Source organism: Drosophila sulfurigaster, chromosome 3, assembly GCF_023558435.1.
Source record: "Drosophila sulfurigaster albostrigata strain 15112-1811.04 chromosome 3, ASM2355843v2, whole genome shotgun sequence".
Classification (NCBI taxonomy): domain Eukaryota; kingdom Metazoa; phylum Arthropoda; class Insecta; order Diptera; family Drosophilidae; genus Drosophila; species Drosophila sulfurigaster.
Genome location: NC_084883.1, coordinates 19,590,928 through 19,607,126, shown reverse-complemented (window position 1 = coordinate 19,607,126; position 16,199 = coordinate 19,590,928). Strand labels below are relative to the sequence as shown.

At 43.7% G+C, this 16,199-nt stretch overlaps 4 protein-coding genes across 8 annotated transcripts; 3 read left to right on the top strand and 1 right to left on the bottom strand.

Annotated features, from left to right (window-relative positions):
• Window positions 1-176: 176 nt before the first annotated feature.
• On the top strand, window positions 177-3,013 carry LOC133846228 (elongator complex protein 2). Its single transcript, XM_062281052.1, has 6 exons — window positions 177-391; window positions 454-1,216; window positions 1,276-1,833; window positions 1,892-2,195; window positions 2,261-2,773; window positions 2,834-3,013. The coding sequence occupies exons 1-6, from the start codon at window positions 269-271 to the stop codon at window positions 2,961-2,963; spliced, it is 2,391 nt and encodes a 796-aa protein (XP_062137036.1). The 5' UTR covers window positions 177-268; the 3' UTR covers window positions 2,964-3,013.
• Window positions 3,014-3,239: 226 nt separating this feature from the next.
• Window positions 3,240-4,130, top strand: LOC133846230 (involucrin). Its single transcript, XM_062281054.1, has one exon. It carries the CDS (start codon window positions 3,266-3,268, stop codon window positions 4,010-4,012), a length of 747 nt encoding a protein of 248 aa, XP_062137038.1. The 5' UTR covers window positions 3,240-3,265; the 3' UTR covers window positions 4,013-4,130.
• Window positions 4,131-5,305: 1,175 nt separating this feature from the next.
• LOC133845284 (drebrin-like protein) lies at window positions 5,306-8,894 on the top strand. Its single transcript, XM_062279706.1, has 5 exons — window positions 5,306-5,867; window positions 5,940-6,391; window positions 6,464-6,640; window positions 6,922-7,403; window positions 7,466-8,894. The coding sequence occupies exons 1-5, from the start codon at window positions 5,613-5,615 to the stop codon at window positions 7,696-7,698; spliced, it is 1,599 nt and encodes a 532-aa protein (XP_062135690.1). The 5' UTR covers window positions 5,306-5,612; the 3' UTR covers window positions 7,699-8,894.
• LOC133845282 (BAG domain-containing protein Samui) lies at window positions 8,618-15,156 on the bottom strand. Of its 5 annotated transcripts, none has more exons than XM_062279702.1 (4): window positions 13,975-15,154; window positions 10,757-10,865; window positions 9,448-10,642; window positions 8,618-9,381 (listed from the first exon to the last, which is right to left on the bottom strand). In XM_062279702.1, exons 1-4 carry the CDS (start codon window positions 14,263-14,265, stop codon window positions 9,048-9,050), a joined length of 1,929 nt encoding a protein of 642 aa, XP_062135686.1. In that variant the 5' UTR covers window positions 14,266-15,154; the 3' UTR covers window positions 8,618-9,047. The 5 variants fall into 5 exon arrangements, with proteins under 5 accessions (XP_062135686.1, XP_062135688.1, XP_062135689.1 ...); XM_062279704.1 differs by lacking the exon at window positions 13,975-15,154 and adding an exon at window positions 11,286-11,470; XM_062279705.1 differs by lacking the exon at window positions 13,975-15,154 and adding an exon at window positions 11,193-11,211.
• Between the last annotated feature and the right edge of the window lie 1,043 nt (window positions 15,157-16,199).

Sequence of the window (16,199 nt, the reverse complement as noted above, 5' to 3'; positions counted from 1 at the left end):
AAATAAAATAATTTTGCACTTAAGCATACAATTTAAGCCATAAATACAAAAATTTATTTGTTGAGTTTGTATTTATTTTTTGTACAGCGTTGTATGACAATACAGTTAAACAACTATATAGTTGTCTCGCTTTCACCGACGCAACAGCTGTTTGCTTAACAGCTGAGAGCCGCCGCAGTTTTGCAGTTATTGAACGCTCAGTGAACACACGTGTAAAACAACAATAAGCGAATATATAAATACTATATTAAATAAATATTAAAATAGCATGCAAATTACAAATTTGTACACTTCGGTGGCCTGCAATCGCACCACAGAATGCGCCGATTGGGGTCCAAGTGGTTTAATTGCCTACGGCGGTTGTAATGCAGTTGTTGTGTTAAATCCACGAGTGAGTCGCACAACAATAACAATATTTGTGATTTTGTTTATAAACTCAATTAATTATTGCAGTACAATGGCAATTCAGCCAAGATACTGTACACATTGGTGGAGCACACGAAGCGTGTGAATACCGTCAAGTGGCTGGATGACCAACATTTGCTTTCGGGCGGCGATGATGGCAATGCAGTTTTATGGCAATTGGATGACACCGGTGCTAAGAAGCGCATTGTGCTCAAGGGACATTCAAGTGGCGTCAATGCTGTAGATGGCGTACGATTATCAACGGAACTTTGGTTACTGGCTACTGCAGCCGCTGATAACAGCATTAAACTGTGGCATTTGCAACAGAATGATGAGATCAGCTGCATTCAAACTGTAGAACTGAATGGAGGCTTCGTTTTCTCGTTGCGCCTCACATTGTTGCCCCACAGTGATAAGGCGCTACTAGCAACAAGTGGGGATGACGAGACCGTGTCTCTGTGGGTGCAACACCCAAGTGATGCGTTTGAAAAGGTACATACACTGAGCGGTCACGAGGATTGGGTGCGTGGTCTTGATTTTGTCCAGGATGGCGATGATTTGTTGCTGGCCAGTGGATCGCAGGATAACTTCATACGCCTGTGGCGCATTGCGCCACGTACAGAGCAACAGGTGCGCGAGAATGTTGTCGACATTCTCAATTTTAACGAAACAGACACTGGAGAAATTCGTGTCGAGGAGAAGATCATACAACTGAGCAAAGAATCGTGGTATGGAATCACGCTGGAATCTGTGCTCTATGGCCACGAAGGTTGGGTCTATGGCGTTCACTGGCACAAGAATGTCAATAATGGTAAGCAGTGTAAAATATATCCTATGACACAATGTTAATTTTAACTCTTTTATATTCAGAACTTCGACTACTTTCCGCCTGCATTGATAAAACGCTGATCGTTTGGGCGCCCACCGAGGAGGGCGTGTGGTTGGAGCAGGTGCGCGTTGGTGAGGTTGGTGGGAATTCTATGGGCTTCTTTGGCGGCAAGTTCTCGCACGATGGTCGCTCAATTATGGGTCACAGTTATCAGGGCGGCTTTCACATCTGGAATCAGAGCGAGGAGCACGCACAACGCTGGACTTCGAATGTGATTGTCAGCGGCCATTATGGCCAAGTGCGTGACTTGGCCTGGGAACACGATGGAAGCTATCTGATGACTGTGTCGGCTGATCAAACGACACGTCTGCATGCGCCTTGGATTCAGGGTGAACAGACGCCCACGTGGCATGAGTTGGCGCGTCCTCAGGTGCATGGCTATGACATGCAAACGCTGGCCCTGCTCTCGCGTTACAGATTTGCCAGTGGCGCCGAGGAGAAGATTGTGCGCACATTCCAAGCGCCTGCGAATTTCATCGAGAACTTCAGACACATTTGTCGGCTGGAGAACGATGCGGCAGGCGATGCTCTGTTGGATTGTAAGTGACGATGACTTAAGCATACCTTCAGTTTAGTAATTTTTACCTTTTATTGTAGCTTTGCCCAAGGGCGCATCGGTGCCCTCACTGGGGTTGTCTAACAAAGCGGTCTATACAGTGGAAACACCAGAGGATAAAACAGCCAAAGCCAAGGATGAGTATCCAGATAACTATTTTGTGCCCATCACGTTGCAAACGCCGCCGCAGGAAGAAACGCTGATGCAAAACACATTGTGGCCAGAGCTGCAAAAGCTCTACGGACATGGCTATGAACTCTACGCGTTGGCTGCCACACCTGATGGTACAATGCTGGCCTCCACTTGTCGCGCAAGCAATGCTGAGCATGCACAGATAATACTTTGGTAAGCCACACAAAGATTCGTTGACTATTTAGAAGAATCCGAACATTGTTGGTTTTATTTTGCAGGAATACAGCCAACTGGAAGCAGCTGGAGAAGCTAAGTGGACATCAGTTGACGGTGACACAGCTGCGCTTCTCGCCAGATGCGCGTTACTTGCTGTCGGTGTCACGCGATCGTCGCTGGTCGTTGTACGAGCGGCAGCAGCCAAATGAGCCGCTCAGTAGTTTTGCGTTGGTGGCCAACACGGACAAGACAAATGGTGTGCATACGAGAATTATTTGGGCCTGTGATTGGTCGCATGATGGCAAGTATTTTGCGACCAGCTCACGCGATGGCAAAGTGGTGCTGTGGACGAAACAGGAGGAGCAGCAGCAGCAACCGGAGAAGAGCTCACTGAATGGCTGGCAAGCGGCTGGTTTGCTGGAACTTAAAAATGAATCTATTACCGCTGTGAGCTTTGCTCAAAGCTGTCTTACAGATAACAGCTATGTGCTGGCCATTGGCATGGAGAGCGGTCTCATTAAGATCTATAAGTTCAGTGAGGGCAAGTTTCAGCTCAGTTATGATTTAAACAAAGAGTAAGTGAAGTTAATTAGTAGCAATTACAAATCTCAGACTATTTATTACTACTTTGACAGTTTGGCACATCATTTGACGGTGAAGCGTTTGCAATTCCGGCCGGGTCAACAAACTGGCAATATGCAATTGGCCAGCTGTGGAGAGGATCATTTGGTGCGCATCTATGACATTACGCTGACAACGCATTAAAATTGTATAAATAGGGGAGAAACCAAAACAAAACAAAACAAAAAGTAAACGTTTAATTACAATGTCTGCCAGTGTTCTTTGTCTGCAACTTATCTAATCACATATGTAATTGGCCATGTTTCGCTGTCAGGCAGCTTCAGTTTTCAGGCTGTGGCGTATCTGATAACGCAACTTATCGATGCCTAATTAACCCATAGGGAAAATTGGCACACACAACAAAAAACCCAACAGCTTCTCTTTGCGACTATTTAAGTTGCATGGCCATCAAATGAAAATCATAGTCTTCTTCACAGTCTACAGAGATGAAGGTCGCAATTTTGATAGCTTTGGTTGCTTTGGTGGGCAGCAGCGTTGCCATGACGTTGGCCCGCAACGAAACTCCACGTTACGGCAAGCCCGTGGTGGTCGATGCCACGCCCAAGTTTGATCCATCCAAATACGATCACATTGTGGCTGAGGTGCGTCCATTGGGCGTTAAGCATCAGGAGCGTGAAGAGCTGCAGTTTGTTGATGAGCAGAAGCCCCACCATGAGGAGCACCAGAGACCTCATCACGTCGAGCTGGAGATCAAGCAGCAGGAAGAACAGAAGCCACACCACGTTGAGCTGGAGATCAAGCAGCAACAACAGGAGCAGCAGAGACCACAACACGTTGAGCTGGAGATCAAGCATCCGCAGCGCGAGCAGGAGAGGCCACAACATCTGGAGTTGGAGATTGTTGCCGAGCATCAGCAGCACCACAGGCCACAACACGTTGAGTTGGAATTCCATCAGCAGCAGCGCGAGCAGGAATCGCCCAAAGTCAAAGTGGAAATTCACCAGCAGCAGAAGGAACAGAAGCCACACCATATCGAGCTGAATATTCATCAGGAACAACCTCAAGAGCGTCCTCATTATGTCGATGTGGAGTTCAAGCCTCAGCGTCCTGAGCCACATCACATCGAAATGGAGCTGGTGGCCAACCAGCACCAGCAGCAGCCACAGAAAGTGCAGCTTGCGAACCCTCAGGACTTCGACATGCTGCCACATCATCTGCAATTGGCTCTTTAAGTGAGGCGTAAGACAGACGGCCCACACCTGCAGTTTGCAATTTCCGGTGTAGAAAACTTTTGCTGAAAATTGAGAAAACTCCATAATAAAAGAAAAACACAAAACTACTGCATACTTACAGGCGCACTCCATTTTGGTTGTAGCCTCGCGCTATTGCTGACCTTAGCCTGCAATTTTTGTGTGGCAAGTGAGTTTAACATTGCCATGACTGTCACCGCCACCGGATTTGGTGTAGTGGTCCATTGGTCCATTGTTCGAGTTGCATCTTTGGGCACTTGGTTGTATCTTAAATCTGATCTAAGCTGTTCAACCGCCTGCGATGGGCATAATCCCCTGTAATTCAAATCTATCATGCAAATGATCTATTGAATTGCATTTGGGCCATTTGTTGCAATCTTGGTCATTCATTTATTTTTTTGCTACATAGTCCTATCAAAAGTTTTGCTTTGGCGCTAAATTTGTTTCCGTTTCCGCTCAAAAGTTGATAACTTTCATCGTATTGTATTCTTTTAATATTCGTTGTTCTTGTTGTTTTATGTACATAGTATTTGCTTGATTTGACTTTTTTTTGCTTTATGTTATGTTATTTTCATTTTGCTGCCACTTTGTTGTTGTTTTTGGTAATTTGCATTTGATAATTTTCATTTGTCGATAACTGTTAATGCTCTTAAATACTTTTACAAAAGTTAATACTTTTGGAAGGTAAGGGAAGATTGACGTACGAATCGAGGAAGTATCGTAAAAGGATCGCACAAGAGACGTGGAATGATTGCTTAAGAAAGAGGGTTCCCCCAAGAATCGCAAGTGTATCGTTTCTGAACGAATTAGTTAATATCCTGCAAATCAGAAATAAGAGGAGTTACTTAATGAATAATAAATTAAATTTAAACAAATTTTTAGTTTTCGAATGCTGTCATTGTCGCATATTTTATTAAATTTCTTATTTTTGGTTGATATGTTTCTAATGCCGTGACGCGCATAAATAATTTCTTTTCAATCAAGATTTTGCCAATAGTTCAACTTTCTATTAATACTAACAACAAGAAATACTGTTGGTTGAAAATATTATCTAAAAAGTCATTGAACTGAGCACCATAAAATGTTTTTATTTGTAGCAAGTAAATATATGTAATAAAAAACCTAAAACAATTTATTTGGAGCTCTCTCAACTGCAATTCAAATTCAAACCAGAGGTGTATTTAATGCATTTCCTTCAATAACGGAATAATCGATAAGCGCAAGTTTATCGAAAGTGCAACTTATCGTTAACATCGATATTATATCAACAAAGTTTATGTGAATGTGTGTATGTTTCTGCCACTGCAACCGATGTGCGTTTTTAATTAAAAAAAACTCCAGCCAACAGAGAAAATAAATTAAAAAGAGCGGGGCGTTGGCTTACTTCAAATCTCGACTTCAGTGACGACACTTTAAAAGGGGCGCGAGTGAAAGTTTCGCTGCAGACCTTAATAATCTTCGATTTCTCGCCTTAAGCGGCTTTGTTCAAGGTCGTTGGCAGTCTTTGAATAGACAGCGACGCGACAGAGAGGAGACGCAAGTCCACACAGTTATCGTCGACAGTTTCCCGAATCCAGAGACAATGGCCATTAGCTTTGAGAAGCACCGAACACAAATTGTGGATGCCTGGAAGGATGTTCTCGATGACAAGAGCACTACGAATTGGTCACTCTTTGGCTACGAGGGCCAATCGAATGAGCTGAAACTTGTGGCCAAGGGAGACGGCGGTGTGGAAGAGCTGAGCGAAGACTTGAACAGTGGCAAAATAATGTACGCCTTTGTGCGTATTGAAGACCCCAAAACGGGTCTCAATAAATATTTGTTGGTGAACTGGCAGGTGAGTCAACTTATTTTTCCTTTTGCTTTACCGTTATCTTATCTGATCGTTATCCACGGATCCCATGTACAGGGCGAGGGCGCACCTGTGCTACGCAAAGGCACCTGTGCGAATCATATTCATGACGTCAGTAAATTGCTTTCGGGTGCCCACCTGACGATTAATGCTCGTAACGAGGATGACATCGATCTGGAACGGCTGCTCAAGAAGCTAAGTACGGTTAGCTCAGCGTACAGCTTTAAGGAACCGCGCGGCATGGTGGATGAGCAGAAGGCGCCGGTTGGCACGAATTATACGCGGGTCATTCCCACTAAGGAGCTGAATGCGAGCGTTATGCAGGATTTCTGGAAAAAGGAGGAGGCCGAGGAAAAGCGTCGCCTGGCCGCCGAGAAAGACGCAAAGCGCTTAGAGCTGCAGAAGCTGGAGCAAGAGCAGCGTGCACGCGAGGAGAAGGAGCATAAGGAACGTGAAAAACTGGTCATCAGCACAACAAAATTGCAACCTGCCCATGTACCCATAAAAACGTAAATATTCGATGAGCAATTGTAGCCAACTTGCTATTGGATTAACATATTAATAATTTGTTTTATGTGCAGCTCGCCACAACCACTAAGTCCAGAGAAAACATCCGCTAACTTTGCCAACAACCTAACAGATGCGGAACGTATGCGTCAGGCGCGGAACCAGGAGGCACGAGAGTTGATTGGTTCGCGGGTGGGCGCTGCCAAAGCCATGTTCACCAAGCACACCAGCGAGGGTCAGCTGCAATCGAAGTAAGTTCGTAAAATAGTGAACTCTTGTCACTGACTCACCACATAGTAATAGATTGGTACAACATTCTTTGTTTTTACGTAGATTGTTAGGAATTTTTTAAGTACTAAAATGATTGAATAAGCTCAAGATAGGTAACCCTTCCATGAAATTATTGACAAAAGTCTGAATCACTTATCAAGAGACTCGTAAAAGTTGTTGTTGCATAATGACTATTTGCAGTCACTCGGTCTAGAAAAATAATTGTATAATGTATCTAATCTTTTAACTATGTATTTTGCAGACTTAACACACAGCCGCCGGCGAAGCCAGCACGGAATTCCATTGCACAGCGCATCAATGTGTTCAACAACAGCGAGTCTCAGGGCGCTGTTGCCTCATCACCCCCCAGATCCATTACACCCAACAAATCGCCAGTACGAGCGCCAGTTGTAGTTGAAGCGCCTCCCGTTGTGGAGACGCCGCCGGTGGTTGCGGCTGTTGTTACGAGTGAAGCTATAAGCGAGGAGGAAACACAGCCAGCCGAGGATCTACCGCTGGCTCATGAGAGCGAACAGTTCTCCACGATCAAGCGGTCGCCGCATAGTAAATCAAATTCATTGCAATCACAGTCACCCGATGAGACGACATCCTCGAACGAAACCGATACGGCTGTCTACAAAAAGGACGAGGAGGAGGAAGAGGTGCGCACCAAAGTGTCGGTGACTGTGCAACAATCGCAATCGACAAAGACATCAGGACTGAGCACACTGGAGCGCAATACTTGTAAGTTAATGTCAACTTAGTTAAGAGAAACCCGCATTTAATTTGAGTTTTAATTGTTGTAGTAACGGACTTGGTCAACGAGGATGACTTCATATGTCAGGAGAGTTTGGGCGACTTAGGATTGCGTGCGCGCGCTTTGTATGACTATCAGGCTGCTGATGAATCAGAGATTACTTTCGATCCAGGCGATGTCATCACGCACATTGATCAAATCGATGAAGGCTGGTGGCAGGGACTGGGTCCCGATGGAACCTATGGACTTTTTCCGGCAAACTATGTCGAAATCATTAACTGAGCTGAACTGCAATGGATGGCAAAAATGCAAAACATGGAGCGTATCTAATACGCCAACTGCATGGCAGCTATCATAAATTTTTTGCTAGATATCTACAACAATAACAACAGCCATAACTCTTATATAGCTGTACTTTAACGATCATATATCGGAACTACTTAAATACACAATATATATCTACCTACATATATATATGTTACAATATAAAATGGCTGCCCAGTAATATCTTGAACAATAATGCAATCCATACACTAACTAAAACTATATACACATACCTAATAAGATTTCAAATTGCCTAGAAATGACTATAACACATGCACCCATGCAACCATGGTCAATACTCGATGGATGACATGGCTGCCTTCCATTTTTATCAATCTACATTCATACTGATTATTAAACATATTATATTATATATATCTTATTGTTAACCATAAGATAGATTTCGAAAAATGTAAAATGTTGCGTCCTTTTTCAGAAATATTTCTTAATGCACATGCACACAATTTTGTATTTGTATTTTCATAAAATGTATAATGTTATAATGTCCCTAAGTGTGTAAGTCGCAAAATCTTGATAAATTCCAAAACAAATGATGCTAAGCAGTATTGCAGCAGTTTTTTTTTGTACGTGTATTATATATTGTGAACAATATCTACATTTATTTTAATAATTAGTAACATAAATAATTATGCATAAGTGTTTTTCTTTCTCCTCGTTGTTGTTTGCTTTTGTTTTTATTGTTAACAATGTTTTGCCAAGAATCCCGAGCCCCGTTTTCGATGTAGCTTTGTATGAGATCATACTCTGGCTCCGATTTTATCTCGATATAATATATATATATAAAAACTGCACTTATAAGCCAGTCGGTTAACTGTATTCGCAATATGCTTTAACATTCTCTCAGTATTATTTGCAATTGCAATTGCAGGCACTTCATTTTTTATGTAATTCTTTTTTGTTTAACATCATTACTTATTGCCTAATGTACATACATATGCATCGCGAGTTTCTATTTATGCGTGTGAGTGTGTGTTGTATGTAAAATGTGTTGTTTTGTTATGTCACATGAGATTTTAACACTGTACTTATTGTTTATTATGTATCTAATCAAATACTAGCAAAGAGTCCTCCGGCTACTTCACCAACATCCAATCTCTGATGATGCTTCCTTCTATCCCTTTGCCGCACATTTCTTCAATCGAAAATTTGTCGTCGCTGTCCGTATAAGTATTATATAAGTAAATTCAAGATTCTTTGTAGCTCCCATTTTCTCGTTAATATTTCAATTTGGTTGAGTTGCGTAGCTGCCTCGAAACGGTCGCCTTGTAAAGGCGCTGTTGTGTTCATCATTCGGACTTCTCGGTCAGCGTTGTGGTCTCGCTCTCGACCTTAGCGGCGCCATCGGCCTCAACTGTGGACGGTTGCTGATCGGCATTGGGTGTCGCGTCTGTCACAACGCTGGGCGGCGGTGGCAGGGGGATGGGCTCTTGAATCTTGGTAGCATCTAACGGTTGTGGCGTTGCTGGCTCTGCGACAGCTGCTCCTGTCTCCGCGGCTTCCTCTGGACTGGCTGTTTCGGCAGCGGCCACAGCAACTGTGTCGGAAGACTGAGTGCCAGAAGCAACTCTGCCATTCTCCTCGGCCTTGGCGTCCAGCACATTGACGGATGCCTGAATGCATCTAAAAAAAAAAAGGAGTCCTCATTAGTTAAAGTACGCAGTTTTGAGCAAGAAAAAGTTCACTTACTTGATGGCTTCTTTGCGGGCTAGCCGAATGCTGTCCTTGCCATTGGTATCGATGGTGTCCAACTTAAGCAGATTACGCGTTAGCATCTCATCCAAATACACATACTCCTTGTCCTGGCGTGTGCCCTTGAATTGCTCCACCTTGGCCATCAGCTCCAGCACATCGCGCTGTATGTCCTGTATCTTTTTGATCGAGTCCTGTGTGTGTGGCGTCTGTGGCGGCACACCAGCATTGGCCTCTGCACCCAGTTGTTGCTGCTGCTGTTGTTCTGGCTGTGCCTGAGTATTAAGTGGACCAGGACGCTGCGCTTGAGTGGGCGCATTGTAGGCTGCCTGTGGCTGCGACTGTGCCTGAGCTGATGCCGAGGCATAAGCCTGTGCTTGGGGCTGTGCATTGCCTGCGTTCTGATTTGGTATCTCCTTGTGGGCATTGATGATGGGCTCCGTGCGACCCTCGACAAAGATGGGTATGGTGCGCACATAGCTGCCGCCAGGCGTCTGTGGTGGCGGCGGAGTTTGTTGCTTCTGTTGGGGATGTGCCTGCTGCTGTGGCGGATAGAAAGATCTCTGAAATTGTGGCGGCTGCTGCTGCTGCCCTGCACCATAGTTTGTCTGCTGCACTGGTGGCGTTGTCTGTGTGCCAAATTGCTGTTGTTGATTTGGATGTGGATGCTGCTGTTGTTGGTACTGTTGATTCAGTTGCTGCTGCTCTGGCGGCGGGGCCGAGTGCGAGCGTAATGCTGGATCCTGCTCCGCGGCAGACTTGACACCCATGTCCATGGTGTTGCGCAGTCCGTGCTGGTTTAGATTCACAGTTGGCGCACAATCGACCTCAGAGCGACCGGCTGCTGGGTCTTCCGTTTGGATGGCCGCATCGCACAGACGCTTCGAAGGCGACTGCACAACTGGATGTTGCTGAGGCTGCGGCTGCTGCTGCTGTTGGGGCTGCTGATAATCTTGCTGATAGTACTGCTGCTGTGGATGATGTTGCTGCTGCTGCGGCTGCTGCTGTTGCTGTTGTGGATGCACCTGTTGCTGCGGCTGGTGGCGTGCACCAAAGCCAGCTGGTATATACTGACGGAACTCCGATGGCAGTCTATTGAAGAAATCATCATCGTTGTCCATGTGAGTGTTGCCACCACCGCCGGGAATACGACCACGGCGACCCATTGTCGACATCTGTGGGAATCCAAAGTCTGCGGCATCGTCGAAATAATGAGAAAAATCATCATCAGCATCGGCATGCATTAAGTGCGGCTGGGGATTGTTTAGAGGGATATGGTGGGGATCGTGGAAACTATTCCGCTTACGTGTGCCGCCAAAGCCAGCGAAGGGATCGTGATGCATTCGCCCCAGTCGCGAGCGTGGAAACATATTATCCATATCCATGTCCATATCGGGTTCGAATCCAAAGGTCGGCTATAAATTCGAAATCACAATATTAGATTAAATTCGACAGTGATATAAAACCAAAAAACAAAAAAGAGCGGCATAGCTCAGTGGGCGAATTGTTTATAAATAAGTGCATGATTCATTCACACTCAATCGCAGCCATATTTGTTGTCACACACACATACTCGCACATATAAACCTCAGGTCGAGTGTTGTATATATAACAAACAATAACAATTTGCAGCTTCAGCAATAACAAGTGACGTCAACGTATAAATAGACGCTTGTCTAACGTGACAAGACGAGCACTTAATGCACATACACACACATACATACACAGACACTTGAACACACCTTTAGCAATAATGTGTGTAGTAGAAATTAACAGCTGTTCGTCAGCACGGACGCAAAGTTCAATTGACAGTAAATGGGCCTGCCTTTCATTACCTATTTCAAGTTAATTGTTTGCTTTATCAGTAAACAGCGAGACAGCCAACGAACGTTTTACAATTCTCTTTTGCGCTTTGTATTTCTTTCTGCTTGTTTTTTTTTTACTTGTATTTCCGTTTACGAGATCGAGACGCGATGCGACGTGACGTGACGTGACGCACTCCGTTCAACTGTTTTCTTGTGAATGAGCGGCCGGCTGCTAACGTCGGGCCTTTTATAGTGAAGCAGTGAAACCCAACGAACGCCCACGACGATGTGCCGAAGTTATACTAGATTATTCTCGCAACTTCAGCGTGGGTTGCTCGACTTGGCGTGGAAATGGACAATTAATGCCTTTGCTTGTTCTATCCGTGATATTTAATTTATGATGTGTAATACGCTATTAAATTCCAAAAACCCTTTTAATGCAATACAATTTAATGCAATTATGAGCTATCGTAATCCAATAAAATACACACACACAGAAATTCGTTATCATTAACAACAACTCTTTGAACACTAACAATTGATTGATAAGGATTTTCAATTATTCAGATTGCTGACCAATTGCTCGCTCAGCTGTCAAAGTATCGATAACTTTGAAGAGCATTATCTAGGATTCCGATAGAAACTGGTTGAAGATTTTTGACAGGCGATAGATGATAGCATTTGTGGAGACTGGAGAGTTTTTAAATCAAAGTGTCGCAATCGATATTTTCGATACGTCAATGCTGGCTGGCATTATCGTTATCATTAATAACCAACCTATTTAAAAATAATTAAATAAATAATTTTTAATAATAATATGACATCATAAGCAAGCAGTAAAATAAACAATCTAATAATGCAACTATATACTGGAAGTACGTAATGATGAAACCAGAAGATTTCTTACTAAACAATCCAATAAAATAATTTAAATTCTATTTTTTCAACTATGCAAGCAAAGCAAAGCATAAGAATTGATTCAAATTATTTCGAAAAATTTCATTTTCATATCGGGAAGATTCGAATTCCGTAGATTTGTAATTTCTGAGAGTCTACTGTATTTTTAATGCCTAATCTCTTCGATCTAGTCATTCATTAATGAATACTGTTTGGTTTCTAAATAGGGAACCGGATTAATTAAATACATATTTCGAAATTATCAACAAAACTAAAATGTTGCGGAAGTCAAGAGTATTCTTTAATATTCTAGATTTGTTTGTGAATGATTCGGACAGCTACATACGCATCTACATATAAAGAAAGTTCCTGAATTTAGAATAAAAGAAAAGATGCCCTAAAGTAAAAATATTTGCTAAAAGTAAATATTGTAAATATCTTAGCGATGAATAGAGTAAAAAATTGAATATAGTTACATAAGATTTTCTAAGTTTTACATATTTAAATAGTAAATTGGTTAACTCTGCAGTCAATTTAAATATATAAATAGGATACCAGTAAAGAAAACTGTGCTAGCTAGTATAAAATCAAATGGAAATTCTCTAGAATGTCAATTTTAAAAGGAAATTGACTAGATGCTTCCACTGTGCTGATCTATAATATAAACAATAGATCGGATATGCAATTCTCAAAGTCAACAATTGCATAGAAATGTTTACAGATAGAGATTAACTAGATTAAGTCACTATCCGATGCGTTTATTATGACGATCGTGCAGACAACGTCACGGCCACGTTGCGTTGCCCAACAAGTTGAGCAACAACTGTTGCCGCCCACACGCATTCAACGTGTGTACATAATATACATATGTATATGTATGTATGTATATTGCCATTTAGACACCCACACATATGTATGTACATCATTTGAGTATGTATGTAAGTTGGTGCACCTACAACACAGCGACACAGCAAACAGACACAGCTGCGACAGAGTCGGAGAAACACAATTTTGCTCAGCGCTGTGATTTTTGTTGTTTTTGTATTTGCTTTTTTTTTTTTTAATAAACTCTCTCGCGCTCGCTCGCTGCGAATCTCTGTGTGTAGCTGCTAGGCAGAGCATTCGCGTTTGTCTATCATCGTGTATATTCTAGAAATTGTCGAATATTTTTATAACGAACAAAAAGAACACAAGACAACAAAAAAATGTTCTTGTTCATAAAACACTTGATACTTGGCGCATGGCGAGCAATAAGATTAGGTGGCCAATCAGCATTTACTCTTACTTGCTCTTGAAATGCCTGCCTGCCTGCCTGCTTGTGGGAAATTTCCGTACGTGGTGGCACATTAATCATACGCAGCGTTGACTGCAAGCAGGCAACCCGAGTAGGTCAACAGTGTGTGCACACATACTTGACACACTCTACGTAGGGGATGAAACTGCACTACATACCAGCTGATTGCAGGTGCGAGTGCGAAAGAGAGAGAGAGACTACACACACACACATGCACGCACAAATACATATGTATATGTGAGCTCCAGGGGGTCGAACGCAATTCACTTTTACGCAACATCGGCGCCTTGTTTATTTATATAGTACACATATTGAGTATGGGAAAAACCAGCTTTTGAAGGATTCACTACAATAAATAAATAAAAACAACCAGCGTTTCATCATAGGAACGAATTAAATTGCCACTGTCTTGAGGTGAAGGCAATTGTCGTTAACAATGATACAACAATAAAAGCGACCTTGTCAGGCGCCAATATACACGATACTATATTCGTCTACGACCTTGGCGACGTCGATTTTTAGTCTTACCTGAAAATGTTGCTGCTGATTTGTGGGAACCTGGTGATGATGCAGTGGCTGCTGTTGCTGCTGCTGCGGATGCTGGCGTGGTGATCCATATGTTGCTGGCTGCTGTTGCTGGTTGTTGTAGTACTGGGGATGCTGGTAATTCTGCTGCTGCTGCGGCGAAGAGCTGTGCATATTGCCGCCATAGTCACGATTGATGGGTATGCTAATGCCGGCTCCAGCGGGCGAGCCGTTGCCGTTGCCAGGGTTGCCGCCGCCACTGGCCTGATTTGCTGTTATCACAGTTGGCTTCATATTGTTGGCTGCCAGAAGCGAAGCGAAGCGAGTCCTGTCTCTTCAAACCGTTCGTCTACGTCTACGTTGCCCTCGTTGCGTCTCGAAACGCTGCGACTAATTTCGAAATAATATGCTTTGAGTTTTGTGGCTGGCGCTGTCTATGTTTTTGTCGGCCAGAGGCAAAGGCAGGTTCACCTTGAGAGCGACAACGGCGGCGGTTTTGTCCGTTGATTCTCGTACGTTCCACACACACACAACTACACGTACACGCACGCACACTGGCACAGCCGGCTGTTGTCGATCCGATTACGATACGTTTCGATTTTCTGTTGTGTTGCGTATGTGCGATATTTATCGCGTTTGTGTCACGCTTTTGTTTCAAGCTAACTGCGGTTAGCTTTTTTATGTTGTTGCTTTTTAGCTTTTAACTGGCATTCGCCCCACTGACTTTTCCACACAACAACAACAACAACAACAACACCAAACAATCTCTGCTAATTGCTGCGATTCGTCTTCGTCTTCCACTGCTGGCGTGATGTCACTCTTTGGTTACACTTTCTACGGCAGCTACGACGACGGCAAGCAGCTGCTCACTCTCCACAATAATAATAACAACAACAACAACAACTGGCTATTTCGTATTTCCGTTGGCCGTTTTCAAAGCGGCCTCTCTCACTCTCTCGCTTTCGGGTTGCGTTTGTGTGTGCGATATGGATGCTTTTGTATTTATATAGATTCAATTTAAATATACAACACCTATAGATTTTTATTTTTGCACATTGCCACTGCACGCACACACACTCACATTGACACACTGACACGACCACGTAGTTAGTCGTCCACTAGTCCGTATTGTATTGTCGACAGCTACTTAATTTACGTCGCTTGTGTCCACACTGCTCACTGCCAAAGTTGCTCGTTGACTGAACGCAAAACGTTCGAACGCTTTCAACGTACGTTCGCTATATGGGGCTGCCTTTGGCGTCGACGCAGACCCCTCAAAGCTCTCTCTCTCTCTCTCTCTCTCGTGTAAGAACGAGCTCCCGTTCGCTCTTCTCTCTCGCGTTCTTCGTGTCGTGCTCTCATTGAGCTGCCACGCGGCCTGTTAACTTTCTTAGCGACGCTTCAATCATTGTCAGTTAAGGCCTAAAATGGTAAATGCTTTTGTTACTGTGTGCCAATAAAATGTCAATTGCACTGCCTTTCTCAATGGTCAGACAACTCTCTCTCTCTTTCGCTCTCTATCTCTTGACTCTCTGAGTTGTTGTCAGCTCATTGTGATCTGCGATCGTGGGCCACTTGAGCGCCAAGATTCATACACATCAGATTTATAAATAGCCAATGGTGGAAATAACAACTGCAACAACAACAAGAGCATTCATCAGCTGAGTATCCAAAGCAGTGCGAGAAGAGAGCCGTGAGAGGCGAGCGCAGAGCGTGCCAAATTCCACAGCCAGCAGAGTTGGCAGTCGCATGGCTTCTGGAAGCAGCTCAGAGCGAACACACACATGCATATGTACATATATGTATGTATGTATGTGTGTATATCTATTAAGCTGACAGCGCCACCTACATTGAGCGCCAACTGCGTCATGAGTTGTAGTTGTTGTTGTTGCACACCTACGCGGAAGATAAGCGGCCGCCATTAAACGCAATCGATGTTTCTATCGATCGGCATGTGTATCGATAATGTGACAGTTTCCGTTGCGCGGCATTGTTCGCTGTAATCGGAACATGTAATTGAATTCGAGCAGCTGTTTTCAACACACATTTTACTTTGCCAAGATTTGTGATGCGTCAGACTCTCGTAGACTGTCGCCGCATTTCATTGGAAGAGGTGTAGGTATGTATGTACATATAAATATACGTATACATAATACAAATATCGCCTGGTCACCGACACGCCTACACAACAGAACAGTGCCATGGCGTTGTTGTTGCTGTTGCCGTTG

Coding starts and splice junctions, on each gene's coding strand:
- LOC133846228 (XM_062281052.1), top strand. CDS start 269: ATGCAAATTACAAATTTGTACACTTCGGTGGCCTGCAATCGCACCACA. Junction 392..453: donor TTGTTGTGTTAAATCCACGA/GTGAGTCGCACA, acceptor TAATTATTGCAG/TACAATGGCAATTCAGCCAA. Junction 2,196..2,260: donor CATGCACAGATAATACTTTG/GTAAGCCACACA, acceptor TTTATTTTGCAG/GAATACAGCCAACTGGAAGC.
- LOC133846230 (XM_062281054.1), top strand. CDS start 3,266: ATGAAGGTCGCAATTTTGATAGCTTTGGTTGCTTTGGTGGGCAGCAGC.
- LOC133845284 (XM_062279706.1), top strand. CDS start 5,613: ATGGCCATTAGCTTTGAGAAGCACCGAACACAAATTGTGGATGCCTGG. Junction 6,392..6,463: donor GCCCATGTACCCATAAAAAC/GTAAATATTCGA, acceptor TTTTATGTGCAG/CTCGCCACAACCACTAAGTC. Junction 7,404..7,465: donor CACACTGGAGCGCAATACTT/GTAAGTTAATGT, acceptor TAATTGTTGTAG/TAACGGACTTGGTCAACGAG.
- LOC133845282 (XM_062279701.1), bottom strand. CDS start 14,265: ATGAAGCCAACTGTGATAACAGCAAATCAGGCCAGTGGCGGCGGCAAC. Junction 10,866..13,974: donor ATCAGCAGCAACATTTTCAG/GTAAGACTAAAA, acceptor TCGAATTTATAG/CCGACCTTTGGATTCGAACC. Junction 9,382..9,447: donor GCCCGCAAAGAAGCCATCAA/GTAAGTGAACTT, acceptor TTTTTTTTTTAG/ATGCATTCAGGCATCCGTCA.